Source organism: Myodes glareolus, chromosome 8, assembly GCF_982192425.1.
Source record: "Myodes glareolus chromosome 8, mMyoGla1.1, whole genome shotgun sequence".
Lineage (NCBI taxonomy): Eukaryota > Metazoa > Chordata > Mammalia > Rodentia > Cricetidae > Myodes > Myodes glareolus.
This window is the reverse complement of record NC_142033.1, coordinates 91,001,587-91,019,912: the sequence shown is the minus strand read 5'-3', so window position 1 is coordinate 91,019,912 and position 18,326 is coordinate 91,001,587. Positions and strand designations below refer to the sequence as shown.

At 53.5% G+C, this 18,326-nt stretch overlaps 2 protein-coding genes across 13 annotated transcripts in view; both read left to right on the top strand.

The window, feature by feature from the left end:
- Ehbp1 (EH domain binding protein 1) overlaps nucleotides 1-3,338 on the top strand; it is a 263,173-nt gene extending 259,835 nt beyond the window's left edge. For all 12 annotated transcript variants that reach the window (XM_087909201.1, XM_087909209.1, XM_087909211.1 and 9 more), the window contains 2 exons: nucleotides 1,978-2,092; nucleotides 2,306-3,338. In XM_087909201.1, coding sequence (XP_087765327.1) covers nucleotides 1,978-2,092; nucleotides 2,306-2,396 — 206 coding nt within the window. In that variant the 3' untranslated portion in view covers nucleotides 2,397-3,338. The remainder of the gene's footprint in view (nucleotides 1-1,977; nucleotides 2,093-2,305) is intronic.
- Nucleotides 3,339-7,465: 4,127 nt separating this feature from the next.
- On the top strand, nucleotides 7,466-14,352 carry Otx1 (orthodenticle homeobox 1). The gene is made up of 5 exons (XM_087909199.1): nucleotides 7,466-7,639; nucleotides 7,983-8,051; nucleotides 9,606-9,811; nucleotides 10,650-10,801; nucleotides 12,127-14,352. The coding sequence occupies exons 3-5, from the start codon at nucleotides 9,715-9,717 to the stop codon at nucleotides 12,943-12,945; spliced, it is 1,068 nt and encodes a 355-aa protein (XP_087765325.1). The 5' UTR covers nucleotides 7,466-7,639; nucleotides 7,983-8,051; nucleotides 9,606-9,714; the 3' UTR covers nucleotides 12,946-14,352.
- Nucleotides 14,353-18,326: the final 3,974 nt, after the last annotated feature.

Here is an 18,326-nt window from a genome sequence, read left to right as displayed (position 1 = left end):
AAACTTATCAAAATATTTTAAAGCAAAGAGTTATGCATCTTACACCTGCAATCAGAATTTCCTATTCATTAAAACTAATTTAATAAATAAAATTTAGTCCTAATTTCAGGATCTTTTCCGGATTAATATTTCAAGAACTACAATTACATAAAGCCAGACTAAAATGGACTATCTTCAGGACCTCCTGGTCGCAGAGTCTGTTGTTAGCTCACTTGCTCTAGGGAGTAGGAGCAGCTTCAGAACAGAGGGAGAAGCAGTCCCAGCATTCCTGTGTCCAGAGAAGTGTAGTAGATGTGGCTGCTCTGCACTTCGTTCATTGTTAAAATCCAGACGCAGCTTTCCTTGAGAGCCCTACTCTGTAGATGAGAGCGCAGTCACAATCAGTCATCGAATGTGTTTCTGTTTGTGATGTTTTGTGTGGAATGTGGGTAATTAGCGTGGTGTGTTTGGTGTATGTATCTGTGTTTGAGCTTATGGAATGAACAGTGATAAAACTGAGTGAGCTAGCTTTTTCCAGCTTTGCTAACCTTTATTGCACGATGATGCATCTAATTTTTAATTTGTAAATACAAGATAGCATTCGCTGTGGCACCATTTGCTTTCATGGAGCTGCTGAGCAGTTTGCTGTCTTGAATAAATTTTGCTTTGAAGAGGGGGGAGGGATTTGAACCAGCACATTCTTGGGTGGTTTGTGAAGACTCACATGGTAACCAGCGTAAGCATTGTTAGGTTTATCTGAATAAGCACCAGCCAGCCATGTGAGTTCTAACGTGATTGCCCAGGGCAATGGAGAGAGAAGAGAGAGCCCCGAAGGATTGCACTTCTCTGGTTTTTGGAAAGTGTATTTGCTGGGGGAGGGGGCTGTAAGAGTCAGTGGCCAGGGTGCCTCCCCTCTCCCCAAAGCTGGTGTCCTGTTTCCCTCCAGGTCCTCATTTGTTCTGCTATCTCCTCATCATCTACTTCTTCTTTTCATTGTTTACCTTCCTAATGAGGGAGGCGGGGAAGACTGGGGCTTGATTGACAGCTACAAGCCCTTACAGTCTGGCCAGAGAGCAGTTGGCTTTGGTTTCAAAAGTGTTTTAAATGTTAGATTGTGGTCCTGTTTTTATCAAGTGAAACTGCTGCTCATCTGAAGGAAATTATCAAAGCTGAAAGGTTAGGTTATGTATATCACTGAGTACTAAACCTGGCATAAAAGTGGCCACTCACCCTAGAAAAAGCACTGCCCAGCGCATTTTCCGACCTTTAACATGGAGTTTCAAAAAGAGATATGTAATTTTTTCCCTTTGCAAAGTGCTTCGATTTGAAACCACCCAGCAAATGTCTCCAAGAGAAAACTGGCTGGGATGCGACCGAGAGCTGCAGTGTAATACTGCAGAGCAAATTTATTTTTTTACTTCAAAGAAAAATGCTAATTAGCCGATTCACTACTTTTAAAGTTATTGTGAAGCATATGGCGCCCAGTGTGAGATACATCCAACTGCTAAAATAGAGCGGGGAGGAAATTAGCGAAGAATGGGCTGTTTGGGGTGAGAGTGGGGGTGGGGAGGAGAGTAGGTTCTCAGGCAGATTCTCCAGCCCTTTCAGAAGGATTTTATCGCCCTTCTCTGCTTCCCCGCCTCCTCGTTTACCCACTCCCCCTGCCCCAAGCCCTGGGCCAACCTCTTCTGGACTCCAACTCCCCTCCCCCACTCCGCCTGAATTCAGGTGCCTGCCTCCCGCCTGGCCACCGACTCACACCTGGTTTCTAGCAGGCTCCTAACCTGCGGAACCAATCTTCAATAAGTATTTACAAAGTAGGGTTTGGGGCGTGAAACCCTGACCACCTCGGCCAAACTCCCCCAGCAAAGATTTACTATTGGCCGAGTTAACGCGGTTTGCTGAGATTTTTGGAAACTTGATTAGGCGGGAAGGGGAGGGCAGGTTCCGAGTGCTCTGTGCCCTGGCGGGTGGTAACTGGCCTCCCGCCCCCTGCAGACTGGCAGAAGACCGAGGCCCAGAAGCGACGGGAGCAGCTCCTGCTGGAGGAGCTAGTGGCCCTGGTGGACAAACGCGACGCCCTTGTCAGGGACCTGGACGCCCAGGAGAAGCAGTGAGTGGGGCTGTGGGGTGTGGTCTAGGGGAAGCCACACGCCAAGGGAACAAGAAGTTTATAGAAAGTTAGTTCGTTTCGGGGATCTGAGTGGACAGGTGCCTTTGTGTCCCCCATTGCCGCCGGGAATCCGGCTAGCTTGCGTGTAGAGCGGGCTGTGCTCCCCTTCAGGAGGAAATATAATTCTGTCTTTCCTGTTTGTCTAACATCCAGGGCGGAAGAAGAAGATGAGCATTTGGAGCGAACTCTGGAACAAAACAAAGGCAAGATGGCCAAAAAGGAGGAGAAGTGTGCTCTTCAGTAGCCTGCAGACCAGGTCTCTCTCAGCAGCTTAGCCTTAGGTCTCCAGGCCAGGGACAGACTGGTCGACTTAAAACTTTTTAACATTTTGTTTGACTGGATTGTACTTCTGGACCACCACCCCTTTTTCCTCCTCTCCAGATAATATACAAAACTCCAGATAGCTTTAAGGATTCTTTGTGAGTTAATCATGAAATCATTTTTGCAACCATGTGAAGTAGATTTGCACAGACACCTTGCGAATGACCATTGATGGAGATGCTCAAGAAACTGTCCAAAAGGGGGGAACGGCTTCCCTCATCACTTCCCTTCTGTTTGGGACGGGTTGAACATTTGAAACACATTTGTTGTAGTATTGTTGGTAATAGCATAATGACAGTGGGTGGGGGGGCAAAGGGGAATAAGAAAATGTCATGAATGATTTTTTTTTCCAATCCTGCCGTATGTAACACTGTTACCGGAATCTCATCGTTAGATCATATTCTGTATATTGACGAAACTGTGTTCCATTTGCCAGTGCGGTTTTCTGCAACCGTTTGCATTTCACATAAAGATAATAAAGTTCCTCTCTGCTCTCCTCAGAGGATGGTCCTTTAAGGTAGCCTGAGATAAACCCTGTGCTTTGAAAGGTGAACTGTGAGAATGGCCCCAATAGCAGTGAGCAGTTTACAAAGACAGCTGTATCATCTGACGATGCGCCATCTTTTTCTCTGAATAATTATTTATTACATCTTGCTTGGTTCCTACTTTCCGTTGGGGCTCAACATTGGCTCAAGAATGCTGTTAATATTTATTTCTGTATTGATGAAAGTCTGTCTTGGCACTACAAGTAAATCTCCAATTACATCTCTAGCATAGCACTGTGTTTTGTGAAAATGGTTATGTTTATTTATTACAATACTGAGTCATAAATTTTCAATAAAAGCAGAAACTTTCTTACCTTAAACCCTGCTATTTGTTTTCCTTGCATTGAAAACTTAACTGAAGTTTGTGTATCAGTAAGATTCTCCACATGGAATCCAGCACAGAACAGTGGACTGTGTTTGGAACTGACAGGGGTCCACAGGAACTCCGCTCACATAGAATGCAAATTGCAAAGTCATTAGTCACATTCTCAGGGGGTGTAAACTAGCCTGTCCTTTGGAAAGGGTCGACTCTCTGCCAGAGCCCAGGAGATTTGTGTGGTTCCATGGCACTGGGAAAACACAGCGCATCATGATGGATTTTCCAGTGTTACTTTTAATTGCTTTGGAGTCCTGTGTCGAACTGTATCCCACCATAACCAGCAAATCTGTAGGTGCTGAAACGAAAGGGAGGGGACTGTAGTTGGGGGAGGGGTTGTGCGGATACACGCCTTGAGATGGAAGAGAAAGAAAGGTAACAATGTCTGTGCGCTGAGTAAAAATGGACTCTTCTACACTTCTACCCTGGGTGTCTGAACAAAGAAAGCCCCGTCAACAAGTCCTGAAACTTACGGGAAACACTGGCGTTTACTTTAGCCTCTCTCTCTCTCTCTCTCTCTCTCTCTCTCTCTCTCTCTCTCTCTCTCTCTCTCCCCCTTCTCCCTCTCTCGGTGTCTCTTTGTCTATCTCTCTCTCACACACACACATATTCAGGCTTTTACTTCACTCGAAAAGTATGCTGCCATTTGCCATTTCCGATTACTCGTCTTTCAAAATGGTAAAAACTTGCCACAGAATTCCTTGATAGCAAAGAATTGTGTTTTTTTTTTCTTTCTGGCGAAAAGTTATTAGAACTACGTGAAATGGGGTCTTTGTCCTCTTAATGAGAAAGCAGAGCAGCAAGTTGCTGCTCCTTGGGGAAAATTCGCAATTCCGAATCCAACCCAGGTAAACCGGTACTCGGAAATCCACCGCCCGGAGCATCCTGGGGCAGCGTTTAGGGTGGATTCGAGAAACCTTCCCTTTCCAGGGGCCTCTCCTTTCCCCTAAACCTCCCCAGATCTGCGAGGTGACAAAACACCCCTAGTCCTAGATTTGCTAGTGATTGGGGGCCCCCCTCCTGCTTGGTTCCCAGCCTCGCGGGGTTTCCCTTCTCCACAGCGCCCGAACGCCCCTCAGCGGCGGCGGAGCACGGACTGGGATCGCGGGATCGGGCCGCAGCCAGTGAGTCGCGTTGCCAAAGCTCCGCACAGTGCCCGGTGGCGGGTTCCCTAAGGCAGGCTAGCACCCAGCCTGCCCACGGACAGGAGACCCTGAAAACCCGCTCGGTGTGAAGGGACAATGGGTCGGGGGTCGCGGCGATGCAAGCGTTTGCGGAGAACGGGTACAGAACTTTCTCCCGGCCGGGCGTCCAGGGCCCTTCCCTACCCCATGTGTTTCCACAATCTTTCTACTTTCCAGTGGGCACAAGGTCATTTGGTGCATCCAGGCTTGGGGCCCGCTCCAGCCTGGTGGGCCTTATGCCGAGACAACTTCCCTCTTCCTCCAACGCTGTCCCTGCTTTGCCCTGACTGCACAACTACCCTTTGAGGGAACCGTCGAAGCTTCTAGACCAACGTCTCCAACCTGGACATTTGCCTAGCAAAGACTGCCTCAATCCTCTGTGTTGAATTCTAAAAACTTTCATCTTGGTCTTGGTCTTACTTTCCCTCTTTTCCCTTCCCTTCTCTTCTCCCCTCCTCTCTGACTCTCTCTGTGTCTCTCCGTCTCTCTCTTCCCCTCTCTCTGTCTCTCCTCCCCCACCCCCTCCGCCTCTCCTTTCTTCTTAATCCCAAGGTTTTACTGGATGAGCGTTAAGGAAATTCGCCTGCAATTTGGGATTAGATAAATACTCTCATGGGGGGGGAGGGTGTCCTTCTCACTCAATACCTCCCACTTGCCCGAGAATGGAGGGGGACAGCATCAGGAACCGACAGCGACCGGCTCCCACGCGGCGGGCCTTGGGGACCGCGCAGGCACATTCCAATGCGCACAGCCGCCCCACTTCGTCAACCTGACCCAGGCGAGGTTCCGTGACTGTCAATGAACCCGCTCTGAGGAGGCCAGAGTACCAGAGAGATCCAGTCAGAGCGTGAGCCCGGGAGGGGGGCCCCAAGAGGGTCAACGCAGGATCACAGCCGGGAGGCCCCGGACAGGGATGCCGCCAGTGCACACTCCAGGACGTCGACATTTTCGTGCCCGCCAAACTAGAACGCCCTAGTCCGCGCCATTCCCCGGAACAGGGGGCAGGAGTATATTTCGTTTCTTTCTTTAAACCTCAGCACAGTCCGGGTGGCTCACAGCCTGACAGTCCGCCTTTGGGACTACTCCTAGTGGGGACCCGGAGCCTAAGGTGTGTGCTCGCTCGGGCCGCGCTCTGCTCTGCGCTGCTTCTTTTCTGCCCTCAGGTTTTATCTCTCTCCTCTCATTTCCCCCCTTTCCTCGCGTTCTTTTATTCTGCTTTCTCTTTCTCTCGCTTTTGTGAATGGGCCGCGGTGTCTTTGTTCTGGAGAGAAGCGCCCGTGTCGCTGACTTTTGTGAACCAGAGAGGGATCTTGTAAAACCTCCTTTTCTCCTCCGTGGTCCCCCGCTCACACCCCTCCTTCCCTGCCCCTTTGATTAGATGTTCCCTCATCGTTCAAAAAAAAAAATGTAATTTCGTTAGTCTGGCGGCCACTTTCTTTGAACATTAGCTCGCTTTCAGCTCCAACTTCAATTAGAAGGAGTTGATTTTGAGAGATCAACAAAAGAACCGACCAAAGCCTTATTAAAGGTCCTAAGAAGATCTCTCGGTCCTTTGAGAAGCAGTTAAGGAAACAGTGTGCTCCCCATCATATTCTGTTACCGTATTTTATTCGGACTCCAAAGAAAAGTGTCGCTTGGGGGAGGGGAGAAGCACTTTGATGAGCGGCAGTCGCGGCCCCTTTTCACTCAGCGGGCTCCCCCTTCCTTCTGGTCGCCCCGCGCCCGGTCAGCGATCGGAGCGGTCGGCGCGGCCTCGACATCGAGGTGCTCCCGTCTACAGTGCTCTTGGCGGCTCCCGAACTCACCCACGCACATACTCGGGCTCAAACTTTTTACCCGCCTGTTGGGGTGAGATTGGGAGAAGATACTAGGAAAGGGCACAAATACGGTCCCTTGTGTTCAGCAGGACATCCATTTAAAAGAATTGCCTTGCTCGTGGTTGGGTCGAAAACATTTTTTTTTTCTCTCTCTCTCTCTCTCTCTCGCTTTGGAAAGTCCACACAGGTAGACGTCCTTAGCAAGTTTATTCGGCGGGGAACTGGGGTCTTCCAGTACGAACAATCCGGGGAAATTGTTTCCAAGAGGTTCCTCCCATAATATGTAGAAAATGAAGTGAGGGGTCGGGGTCTGTGACCACACTTGTAGAACCAGTCTGTCCCTGGTTAGGTGGAGACGCGTAAGGACAGACCGGGTGTGAAAAGGAAAGTTTTCTATCAAAACCTCACGCCTAAGAAGTAAAATGTGGGGGATTGGATGGGGGGTGGGTCTGACTTCCAACGGTTCCGAAGAAGCTTTTAAGACTTGCGAACACCTTTGGTGGGGACCGGGATCCCCCGGAGACGCGGAGCAGCGGGTAAGTGGCGGCGCCTCCCCTGCGGTCTCTCCCAGGGCGCGGGAGTCCCGGGGTGCCCTGAACTGCACTCCCTCCCCAGCTCGGCTCAGCTGCCCGCGCCCGCACGAGCCGCCCGCAGGTGGGGGGCGCGGAAGGAAGAGGCTTCGGGGCCTAGGACGCCCCAAAGAGAGCCAGGGGCCGGAGAGCCTCAAGTCCGCCGCCCGGGAAGCCTCGCGCCCACACCCGGGCTGCGAAGCCCGGCGGCGCGCGCGCCAGAAAGAACCGGTTATCCAGCACCTTTCTGCCACTCCTTCCTAGCGCGGCCTGGGCAAGAGGAGGGCGGGGGCCCCCAGGCGTGCCTCGGGACCCGGGGCCCCCTCTGCTCCCGCGACTCCAGCGCTGCCTTCGCCCTCCTCGACTCGCTCTGAGCGGAATTTGCCACCGGAGCCCCAGAGTTAGCGCGCGACCGGGGCGGGGCTGGCGCGCGGGGAGGGCGGGGGATGGGGGCGGGGGAGGGCGGGGGCGCGCGGAGGTAACCCCGGCTCGCGCTGCCATTGCCCGGCTCCCTGTCACTCAGCCCGCTCTAGGCCCGCTATTGGCGGCCTAGCCCCGTTACGCACTCGCCTCGCGTTCACATACCCGGGGAGGGCAGTAGAAAGGTGATCAATCTTCATCAGGCTACATTTCCAATCACCTAAACAACCGAGCAAGACAAGCCACTCCGACAAGGTAAATTGCTTGATTTATTTAGTTTGCCAAGTGACTGTGCAGGATTTCTTCAGTCCCTACCGCCTCCATGTTGCACCGGGAGTGCAGCGGCCACCGCCAGCCACCTCCGAACTCTGTCCCTCGACACCCCCCCCCCCAGTCCCGGTTGAGGCCAGGTTTTGGGGAGGAAAAGCATGTGGGACGTTGCAAACAAAGTATTTGTGCAATAAAGTGAAACCTGGACAGACACGCACAAAAGCTCCTGGAAAAAGCAGGAGACGGGAAGAGGGAAGTTGGGGAAAGAAGAAACCCGGGGGTCCCAGACCCGCCACCGGGGTAATACCTGTGCGGCTCTGTTTTGCAGGTTGGCTGCCCGGAGGGTCCTGCTGAGGGCGCGAGGTAGATGGTGAGCAGCCCCGGCAGCGGAGGGCAGGTAAGGAGGGGGCCGCGCGCCACCCCGGTTCGGTGGTGGCTCCCTTCGCCTTTCCTTCTTCAAATCGACCCCACGCTACCCAGGTCCCCGGCAGATGGGCGGGGCTGTTGGGGGGTGAGAGGCCGGACACCCCTTGGCTGCACCAAGGACCCTAGGCCGCTCCTGAGCCGGGTGCCCCCTCCCCCGCCTCCTCCGAAGCTGCGGAACTGGGGTGCTAAGTTAGATGAAAGTATTCGAAAACTCATGCCGCGCTTTCGCAGAACCGCCGTGGCTGGTGGCTTGTGGCCCTCCGGTCCAAATACTCTGCTTCCCTTGGAGTCCCCTCCGCCTTCTGTGCCAGCTGGCCTCCCTTAGTCCAGGCCGCGGGTCCCCGAGGACCGAAGCAGGAGTTAGAGTTGGGATAGGAAAGCTGCTTAAGTCCTGCCTCCTTTTTTCCCCGAGTTCCCTACCCTGGGCTCCAGGCAAAGCCGGGCCTACCCTCTAGGGTCCCAGCCCTAACCCCCACAAACCCCTTCTTCTGCTGGAGAAGAGCGCTAGGGGCTCGCAGTGTCTGTGGCCGAGCCTCGCGCTTCCAACTCGGGTGTGAGTGAGCTTTCTAACTTGAGGCCTAGTTCTCTGCTCTCCACCGGGTTCGTAGAGGACTGCGAGAAGCCCACGCGACCCGACCCGGGGTGCTCTGGCTCCTGAAATCCCAGCACGATTTGGGCCGCGGGGTTGGTCATCCTTTATCAGACCTTTGGTGGGACTGGGAAGCTCACCGGGACTTGGTCGAAAGCAGGCCCGGCCTGTGCGGGCTTAGAAGGGAGGGTGACCGCCTCTGAAGCACCCCTGACCTTGGGCGGCGCCTGGAAATTGCCACTTTTACAGTGGAGCCTTTGGTGTCTTCTTGCCGCCTCACCCCGGCCTGGGCCGCATCTGCCCTGGAGGTGCGGTGGGATTCCGGTTCAGCCACCTCCGAGAGTCAGGGGCCCAGAGAGGTCAGCTCGACTGGTGATTGTGGGCTTTGGGGGAGGAGGCAGCCCTGGAGATCTCTGTGGGAATGATGTGTCCAAAGTGTACAGTCGCCTGGCGATCCAAGGTGGACTAACCTTGGGCCTCTCTAGTGCCAGCGGGTTTGTCAAAAACCATTTGAAACTTAAACGAAATAACCCCGTCCGCCCTGTACGGCCTGCCCTCCCGGCGCCAACTGAACATTTGCTTGAGCAAATTGCTTCCGCCGCACTCAAAAAAAATTTGACTACACTTGGGATCTTACACCCTCCCCGGTCCCAGCTCTCACCTCCTTGGCCTGATCATCACGCTTTTAAGTTTTCTTTCCTGTTGACAGTCGACGAGTGTCTTTGGCCCCTGTCAAGCCATAAAAGAGGAAGGAAGATGTAGGGAAAGTTTTCTTTTCTAAGAAGCTGTGTGCTTGCTGAGCTTGGAGGAGAAATTTCTTGGGTTACCTGCCCAGTGAATGAAGTTCCTAGCCTGCACCCCCTCCCCATTCAAGGATTATAGAAACTGAAAGCCAAAGTGACTACGGGTGACTCCCTGTGTCTCCTGTCTCCTTAGGCCAGGCCCCCAGAAGCAACAGCTTGAAGAACTTCGAAGTGGGAGCCCTGAACTGCTCCTGGCCTCGGGCCCCCTGGATCCGTCGGGGCGCCTCCACCCGGCTGTTAGCATGATGTCTTACCTCAAACAACCCCCATACGGCATGAACGGGCTGGGCCTAGCTGGCCCAGCCATGGACCTCCTGCACCCCTCTGTGGGCTATCCTGGTGAGCAATGGCCCTTTGTCCCTACCCCTAAGCCTCTGCAAATATTGGGGGATTCCAGCCTATAATGTTTGAGCCCGCCCTGTCCCCACGCAAGTCCAGGGAGCCGATTACCCTGCCGCCTGTTGCCTAGATCTGCTACAGGTTTGAGTCAAGGTCTGGTCAGGCAGCTTAGAAACTGAAGCCTACAACTTTTGAGGTCGTGATGCCTGCAGCATGGTTCCTGTGTGCTCCCACCTACTAGAGAGAGCATGTTTGTTGTCCACCGATTTATTGCCTTCCCTCCCCCTCCGGTTGCTTTTTTTTTTTTTAATAAAACCCCTCTCGCCCCGATATTTCATGAGGAATCGCTAGGCCCTAACATAAATAGCCAAATTCCCCTTCCGTCTATCAGAACTCTTTCTACCCCGTCAAAGCGCCCTAGAGACAAGCGTCGTAACCCAACTCTCCCGCGGTGGTGGACGACTCCAGCTGAACCCCGAGTTTCTTTTCTAGATACTACCTCTTTGCTTGAATTTCTTCTCTAGAAAAGTGTCCCCAGGTCCCTGCTTCTGCCTACCTCTGTTCTGCTTCCTGTCTTTCAGCCACAAGTGTGGACTTGGGGAGATGAGGAGAGGATGGTTTTGTTTTTAATCTGAGAGGCGCGAGGGCGCAGGCCTTGATGTTTCAGACTGGAGCCTCCAAGAGAACACACTTGGTCCCCACCTGTGGCCAGGGACGTTTGTCTTTGCTAGTGGTCGGCCTTGCCTTTCCACTGCGGGGTTCTGGACCTGCGTGTGGCCTCTAGTGCCAGTCTTCGTGGGCCACTACTGACTCCAGGCACCCTTGCATGTCCCCGCAGCCACTCCGCGGAAGCAGCGACGGGAACGTACCACCTTCACGCGCTCACAACTGGACGTGCTGGAGGCACTTTTCGCCAAGACTCGCTACCCAGACATCTTCATGCGGGAGGAGGTGGCGCTCAAGATCAACCTGCCTGAGTCCAGAGTCCAGGTGCGCGATCCTGGGGCTCCAGGATTAGGATAGGGGCTTGGTCGGAGATCTGACCTGGGCGGTCTGGTGTTGAGGCCCCTTCACGGACTGGACAGCCCCTCTCCAACTCCCCCTAGCGCTGAGCTTCAGTCAGCTAAAAGGGGTAACATTATAAAGTAATGGCCTGAAGCCCTTGTCCCCAGGGCGCTTTCAATGTTGGAAGCCGTTTTCCTTGGATTTTGGGGAAGTCAGCCATGTTCCTCGGATGTAACTTTCTCGGAAGGTTAGATAATGGCCCCTCGTTCTTGCTACTCCAGAACTTGGCAGTTTCTTAATGAGCCTTAGCTCTGCTTCCACTCTTGTCTTTCGTACCCTTGCCCTGTGTCCTGGGGATTCTAAAATTGCAAAATGGAACTTGGCCGCAGCCTAGCGCTATCTGCCTCTGCCTCAGAGTGTAGTCTGTGGGTGGAGTCGGTCTGGTTTGGGGTGTTCTCCAGCCGAGTGGATACCGAGTGCAAAATCCAGATGCTGGCTTTACCGTTTCTAAGACGAAACTGTTCGGAAAATAGAGTTCTGAGTTAGTCTAAGTCTTCCCCGAGTCTTTTGTCTCGAGTTCTTTCCCGGAAGGCTTGAGAAGGGACTAGGAATGCAGTGCCTTGTGTCCGGGGGCCCCCTCCAAAAGGAGTGAGAATTTATGACTTACCGTTCCATTTGGTACCCCACCTGGAGCCAAAAGGCCCAAGAAAATCTCACCCAGGCTTCCTTCACGAGAAGCCCTAGTACTGGAGTACTGCTTCCGTTCAGCCTCCAGCCTTGCTTCTGTTCCCACCCAAATATTTGCCCTGCCCAACTCCAGTCTCCAGGAGCCGATTCGGTGAACCCCTTCGGGCCCCAGACTTGGTGACTGCCCTGCACTCCGATGTTCTGTACCTCTCCACTGTTTCCTGAGCTCTGTTCATGGAAAACAGGGCCTCCAAACTAAAACCGGGCTGCGGGGAAGCAGCCAACCGCAACAGCTTAGAGATGGCTGAACTTCTGGCTGGACAGACGCAAACGTTCCGCCCTCGGGCAGAGTTGCGCTGGGCTTGGGGAGGTGCGCATCCCTCCTGAAGGAGGCTGACTGGGGGGCTTTGCGCAGAAGGATGGGGGAGGGAGCCAGAAGTGGGTACCTAGCACGTGCGGGGGAGGGGACAGAGTCTGGCAGGGCCGGAGACTGGGAGGGGTAGAGACTGGGATTGAGAGGTCCCCGAGATCCTGGGCGGGGTGTGAGTCCAAGGGGCGGAGGAGCTGTGAGCTCCTCTAGCCAGCCCCCTCATCCCCCCTCTCCTTCACCCTGCTCACTGCAGGTTTGGTTCAAGAACCGCCGCGCCAAGTGCCGCCAGCAGCAGCAGAGCGGTAACGGAACGAAAAGCCGGCCAGTCAAGAAGAAGTCGTCTCCAGTGCGGGAGAGCTCGGGCTCGGAGAGCAGCGGCCAGTTCACGCCGCCTGCAGTATCTAGCTCTGCCTCCTCGTCTAGTTCAGTGTCCAGTGCCTCCGCCAATCCGGCGGCTGCTGCGGCCGCGGGCCTGGGTGGGAACCCGGTGGCAGCCGTGTCCTCTCTAAGTACGCCTACTGCTTCGTCCATCTGGAGCCCGGCCTCCATCTCGCCAGGCTCAGCGCCGGCATCCGTGTCCGTTCCAGAGCCACTGGGCGCGCCAAGCAACGCGTCGTGTATGCAGCGCTCTGTAGCCGCAGGTGCTGCCACTGCAGCGGCCTCCTACCCCATGTCCTATGGCCAGGGCGGAAGCTACGGCCAGGGCTACCCCGCGCCCTCCTCTTCTTACTTTGGCGGTGTAGACTGCAGCTCCTACTTAGCGCCCATGCATTCTCATCACCACCCGCACCAGCTGAGCCCTATGGCACCCTCTTCCATGGCTGGTCACCACCACCACCACCCGCACACACACCACCCACTGAGTCAGTCTTCGGGTCACCACCACCACCATCACCACCACCACCACCACCAAGGTTACGGAGGCTCTGGGCTCGCCTTCAACTCTGCCGACTGCTTGGATTACAAGGAGCCTGCCGCTGCCGCTGCTTCCTCTGCCTGGAAACTCAACTTCAACTCTCCCGACTGTCTGGACTATAAGGACCAAGCCTCGTGGCGGTTTCAGGTCTTGTGAGCCCAGGAGTGAGAGGAAGTGGAGAAGAAACGCAACTACCTGCGCCCTCCGTGGTCCCCATCCTGTTGCTGCTGCTGCACCGCTCGCCTTTGCCTTGGCTTTTCCAAAACTGAATTTGAACTCCCCCAAGATGTCCATTGCCTGCACTGCCGCTCCCATCTTTGTGCCATTTGCTTGGGTTGGGGGGGTGTAGACCCCTCTCCCCCTTGGAGGTGGGGCCCGGTGCTTCAACTTGGCCCTCAGTTTCTTCATGGGATGGCAGTGTGCTCTCCCGCTCAATTCGTGCGTCACCCCTTCAAGTCTTTCTGGACAGCTTTTCTGCACATGGAGCCTTCTGGGGCTCCTCGCTCTGACCCTCTCTGTTTTGAGCTCAACAGTTTTATTTATTCTTTCTGGACACTGAAGTCACTAACTGGCGTGTTATCTACCGTTTGGAGTGCGCCCATACACACTCCTCCAAATCAAACCCACCACTGTCTCTCCTAGCAGACTGTCTCCCTTCAGCTGCCCTTGATCCAGCTCCCCATCTGCAGGCCAGAGCGATCAGCACGCCCACCTCCCCAGTGGTGAGCGCTGAGCCAGGCCTTCGGGAGGAGGGTGCCCCAGCCTCCCTCCCTGCCCTGCGCTGGACTGATTCAAGCTTCCGCCTCGGCGGCGGGAATGCTGTACATAGTCGGGTCCGTTCCAGAGACCACTTAAACTTTTTAGTTGCTGTTGGTTGAACTGAGCATCTCTCTTGTTTTAGCGTCCAGGAAACAGAACTATAAATATATATACATCACATATATATATATATATACACATATATATAACAAAAGCAAAAAAAATATTTCCCCCTTGTGCCCATTCCTCTTTCTCAAACGATGGCGGTTCTTATTTTTCAGTTGTCACAAGCTGTCCTGCCCCTCTTCACATCTCCCTTTGTGTATTTATTAAAGAAACCCGCTTGGTTCCTGGAAGCTGGGCGCTGGAGGATCAGAAGTGAAGGAAACAGCTAAGTCGGGATACAGGGTTGGGGCTAGGCTGGGCCGGGCATAGGACTGAGCCCTTCACCGCTCTAAGCATAGCATCCAAGTTTCGGCTTAGAAACAAACAAAAGAGGTGACATTACAGCGTTGTGAAGCCCCGAGTCCCAGGTCCAGTTCCTCTGTGGGTGTCTCTCTCTTTAAAACGCCCCTGTCTGTTTAGTGAGTTTTTAGTGACCCTTCCCTCTCCGAAATCTGCGGAGAGCACCTGTGTATCTATCAGTTTTGGTTTTGGCCGCTTGGTCCAGTAGGTGGGAAAGTAATTTGTAAATTTGATTTGTCCGATGTGAAGATCACAAATTACTTGTTGAGATGTAAGGCAGTCCGTCTCCTCTTCCTCTTTATCTACATTATTTCCCGAAAATAAAAGCAAATTAATGAATGGCTTGTCAGCGTTGCTCTTCTAATTCCAGCTTCGGGTCTCGGTCTCAGGGGATTAAAAAGGAGGAAAAGTGTGTTAATAACCTGCGTGTTAATGACCTGCGCGAAGCTGGAGGCTGAAGAATAAGGCGGGAAGTCATGGCAAGAGGAGTCCCCCAAAATGTTCTTTTAGGGAGTGTTCTCCCCCCCCCCCATACACACACAAACTCCGCATTAGCAAGGCCTCTCCCTCTCCAAGGTTTTGACCCCGCACCTCCTTGCCGTCTAGGACAGACACAGGTGTCAGGACTCAATTCCAGAAACAGCTCCTTTCTCTTCAGAGGCAGGAGCCTGGCACTGATTTCTTCACCCTAACTGCCTGCACCAGAAAGAAGGGGGGGAGGGGAAGAGGGTCGGGAGGCGGGAAAGGATACCGCTGTAATGCTCTCTGGGCTGAGCCAAAAAGGAAAACAAAACGGAAAAAAAAAAAAAAATCTGTGTCCAGCACGTTGGCAGCAGAGAAGCGTCCTTTCGGCAGAGCTGTCCCGGTGGCTTCATGGCGACTGTGGGATCCTAGAGTCCAACCGCGCGCTAAGCAGTCTTTCCAAACCATTAGTTCGCACCAGAAGTTGTCAAATCACCAAACTATCTTTCCTAAGTGTCCTTTAAAACAAGCACAAATTGATCACACGAGTTTCATCTCCTCAGAGGAGGAAGATACCTTGAGTGGAGGGCAGTTCACCTTCGGACTGGCGCAGACAAGGGCTTGTCAGTGTTCCCAGCCTTCCCAGCCCAGCCTCCCGGCCAAGGTTTGGGAGCCTAAACGGGGAGGGAAACTATTAATAATGTCGGCTGCCCAAGAAAACCCAGGGCCCACAACTGTCCAGCCTGTTCTACCTGACGGTTCCCGAGCGTGAGGCCAAGAAGCCGTGCCCACTAGCGGGAGGAAATAAGGAGACAACGAAAAGTTGCCTGCGGAGTCAGCCGCACCCCCTATTCCTGCTATTTCGTGAGACTCGCGACCCCAGGCCTGGGGTCGCGCCAGCGAGGTGACAGGCCTGCGAGCCTTGGCTGTAGGAAAGCCTTCCCCAGCCTGTCCTGCCCGGGCTCCAGCGGCTCCGCTCCGGCCCAGACTCCCAACAGAGCATCCAGGGCGGAGGGAGAGCCTGTGCTCGCGGGACCCCTCCAGGGCGAGCTGCCCCCGCCAGGACCGCTCGCGGACACCGGCCTCGAGCGCCCGCTCCACCCTTCCTTGTGCGCGCAGGCCCCTGGCTGCCGGGCCCCGCGCGTTCGCGGGAAGCGGGGCCCGAGGTCCAGGCTGGAGTCCGGGAGGCGACCTGGCCGTCGCACAGGTCCCGCCCCAGGCGGCCCGGGAAGGCGCAGCCGCCGCTCCAGAGGCCCCTGGGGGAACCGAACCAGGAGACCCGGCCTAGCGTGGCCTCCGGAGCAAGGTACTCGACCCCCACGGGCCTCGGGTCAGTGCTCAGTCGGCCGGACTGGCCTGGGTGCTTCGCGAACTTTCCTCTGTGGGCCGATCGGGGTGGGGGCGTCGGTGGTGGCTGGGGTCTGGGCTCCCGGGAGCTCGGGCGGGCGGCCCGGTTCCCGCCTGCAGCTCGAGGCTTCGCGGAGCAGCGGGCACGTGCTTCTCCCTGGGCCTGGGGCGGGAGCCGGGTGGGGGGGAGCGGCTGGCGAGGGAGGGCGGCCGAGGTGGCCAGGGGTGGGGATCGGGGGTGAGGATCGGGGGTGGGGGCCCGGGTCGCGCGCCGGTGCACGGTCCTGGGCGGAGAGGACGCGCGCGGACCCTGGGCCGGCGGCCACCTGTTCGCAGGCGCAGTTTGGGCAGCGTCCTCGGGTCACCCCCTCTCGGGGAGCCCGAGGTGGGGCTGGGGCTGGAGCCTGGCGACAAGAGCGCGACCCGGGCGGCCTGAGCACCGGGCAGCAGGAGGACGTCTGAGGAGCTCGACGAAATGTCCAGGCGCGCTCGGTTCGCAGCCAGCCTCCGCCCGCTCGCTCTGCCGGGCCGAAAGGCCTGGCCCGGGACGGCCACGGGTGCGGGGCCTCGGGCGAGCGGGGCTGCGGGGCGAGCGGGACAAGCGGGGCCAGCTTAGAGGCCTTCTAGGCCCCAAACCGGCTCCGGAGCACTGCGTTAATCTGTTGAAGCCCAGTGATCCCCTGGAATGAGACAGGGCTCGTTGGGGCGCCTTTTAGGCTTTGGTACTGGTCCGAGGAGGGTTAGTGAAGAACGCGGGTTTTCTAAATTGTGAATGTGTGCGGGCGCGTGTTTGTTTGTCTGTTTGTCTGTTTGTTTGAAGAAAATCCTTAAAGCAAACCGGGGGAATCCGATTGCGAGAATAAAACAGGTGAAAAGACTTAATGAGTGTCAGCAGAGTCACGGGTGCTGTAGTCCAGAGACCAAAACTGAACCAAACCAAAACACCAAGCTTTTGTTTTAAAATAAAATTACCCCCCCCCACACACACAAACATGTAATTTGTAGAAAACGGCAGCCTCCACGGCTATTGTGAATTATCACTTTTTAAAATAAAAGATAAATTCATTACTAACTGGAAGAATTAATTATAATGTTAATGATGCCAACTTTGTCTGCTGACAAAGTTGTGTTTAAAGGTGAGGAAATCAAATGAGTCTGATATATAACTGAAGCTAATATATACGTTATTGGGAAAGACAATCTGCATGATTACTATGCAAAACCAGAAAATTACTTGGCTTTTGAGGTAAAATTTATTTAAGAATAGCAATAACATATCTTTGTAAAGTTCCCTAATTAGTCGGGTGTGGTGGCAAGAACTGTAATCCCAACTCTCCAGAGCAAACAGGAGGACACAGGAAGATCAGGAGTTCAGGACCAACCTCACCTACTTAGTGAGAAATCTGCCGGGTTGCAGGAGACCCTACCTCAAAAACCAAAGCAAACAGCCCCTCTCGTGGCCCCCCAAAAGAAACAAAAAAACTTAGAGAAGTTACAAGTGATTCCGTGTTTTCCACCGTTTGCCTCCCTACCTTCATAAATGTCAGCATTTCATATGAAAATGAAAGTCTCAAGATCAATAATAAAAATGATCACCAACTTAAATAATACTGCATAACAATGAATTTCTTATTTGACAACAGGGAAGTTAGCTCAGTTATCTTGGAGAAACAGTAAGTTCAGATAAATGTTTTGGGGTTCTAAATTATACTTTTTGAAAACCAGAGTTCCCCTGCCTGTTTTTAACAGATGGTTCTTGAGAAAACAATTATACCTTTTAATCAAGATGTTGTTATTTACTGGTATGTGAAAAGAAACGTGTGTGTGTGTGTGTGTGTGTGTGTGTGTGTGTGTGTGTGTGTGTGTGGTGTAGGAGAGGCACATTCCACTTTGATCCAGTGTTTTCTTTAATTGTGCTTTAAAATTGAGTTGGATTTTACTTAAGACACTTTAGGGGCACTCCTTCAGAAGCTTAGGAGCAGAACCCTAGCCTCCAGTCCTCCAGTCACCTGGATGAAATGGCAGTCATACAGAACAGTCCGAATTCAGACTGCTTTTAAGTACATCTACTCCTGTTTCTAGGAGAGAGAGAGAGAACACGTGAATGTTGCTCTCAAAGCTGCGGAGTGCTGCTGTTCTGTACAAAGCTGCACACCTCCATTCCTGGTCTACTGCTTGAGCTACGGGACACCCTGCATGCTGTTCGAAGTGTTCCAACAGGACTTGCAGTTCAAGTAGATTTGGGCTTCCTTTAACCAATGGTAAAGCATCAGTATAGAACGATTGAAAATCTATTGTTTCTAAAAAATTATACTTCTTTTTGGTGGCCAATATTAAAAAGACAAGATTGCATTACATTCCCAGGTAACAAATACCTTTTTTTTTAAAAAAAAAGATTAATCCTTATTGAGCTGCTTATGAAAACCATTTGGAATTTTTAGAAATTCTTTTAAAGTAGATTGTGAAATTATGATTTAAGGAACTTGGGTCCAAATTTTTGGAGG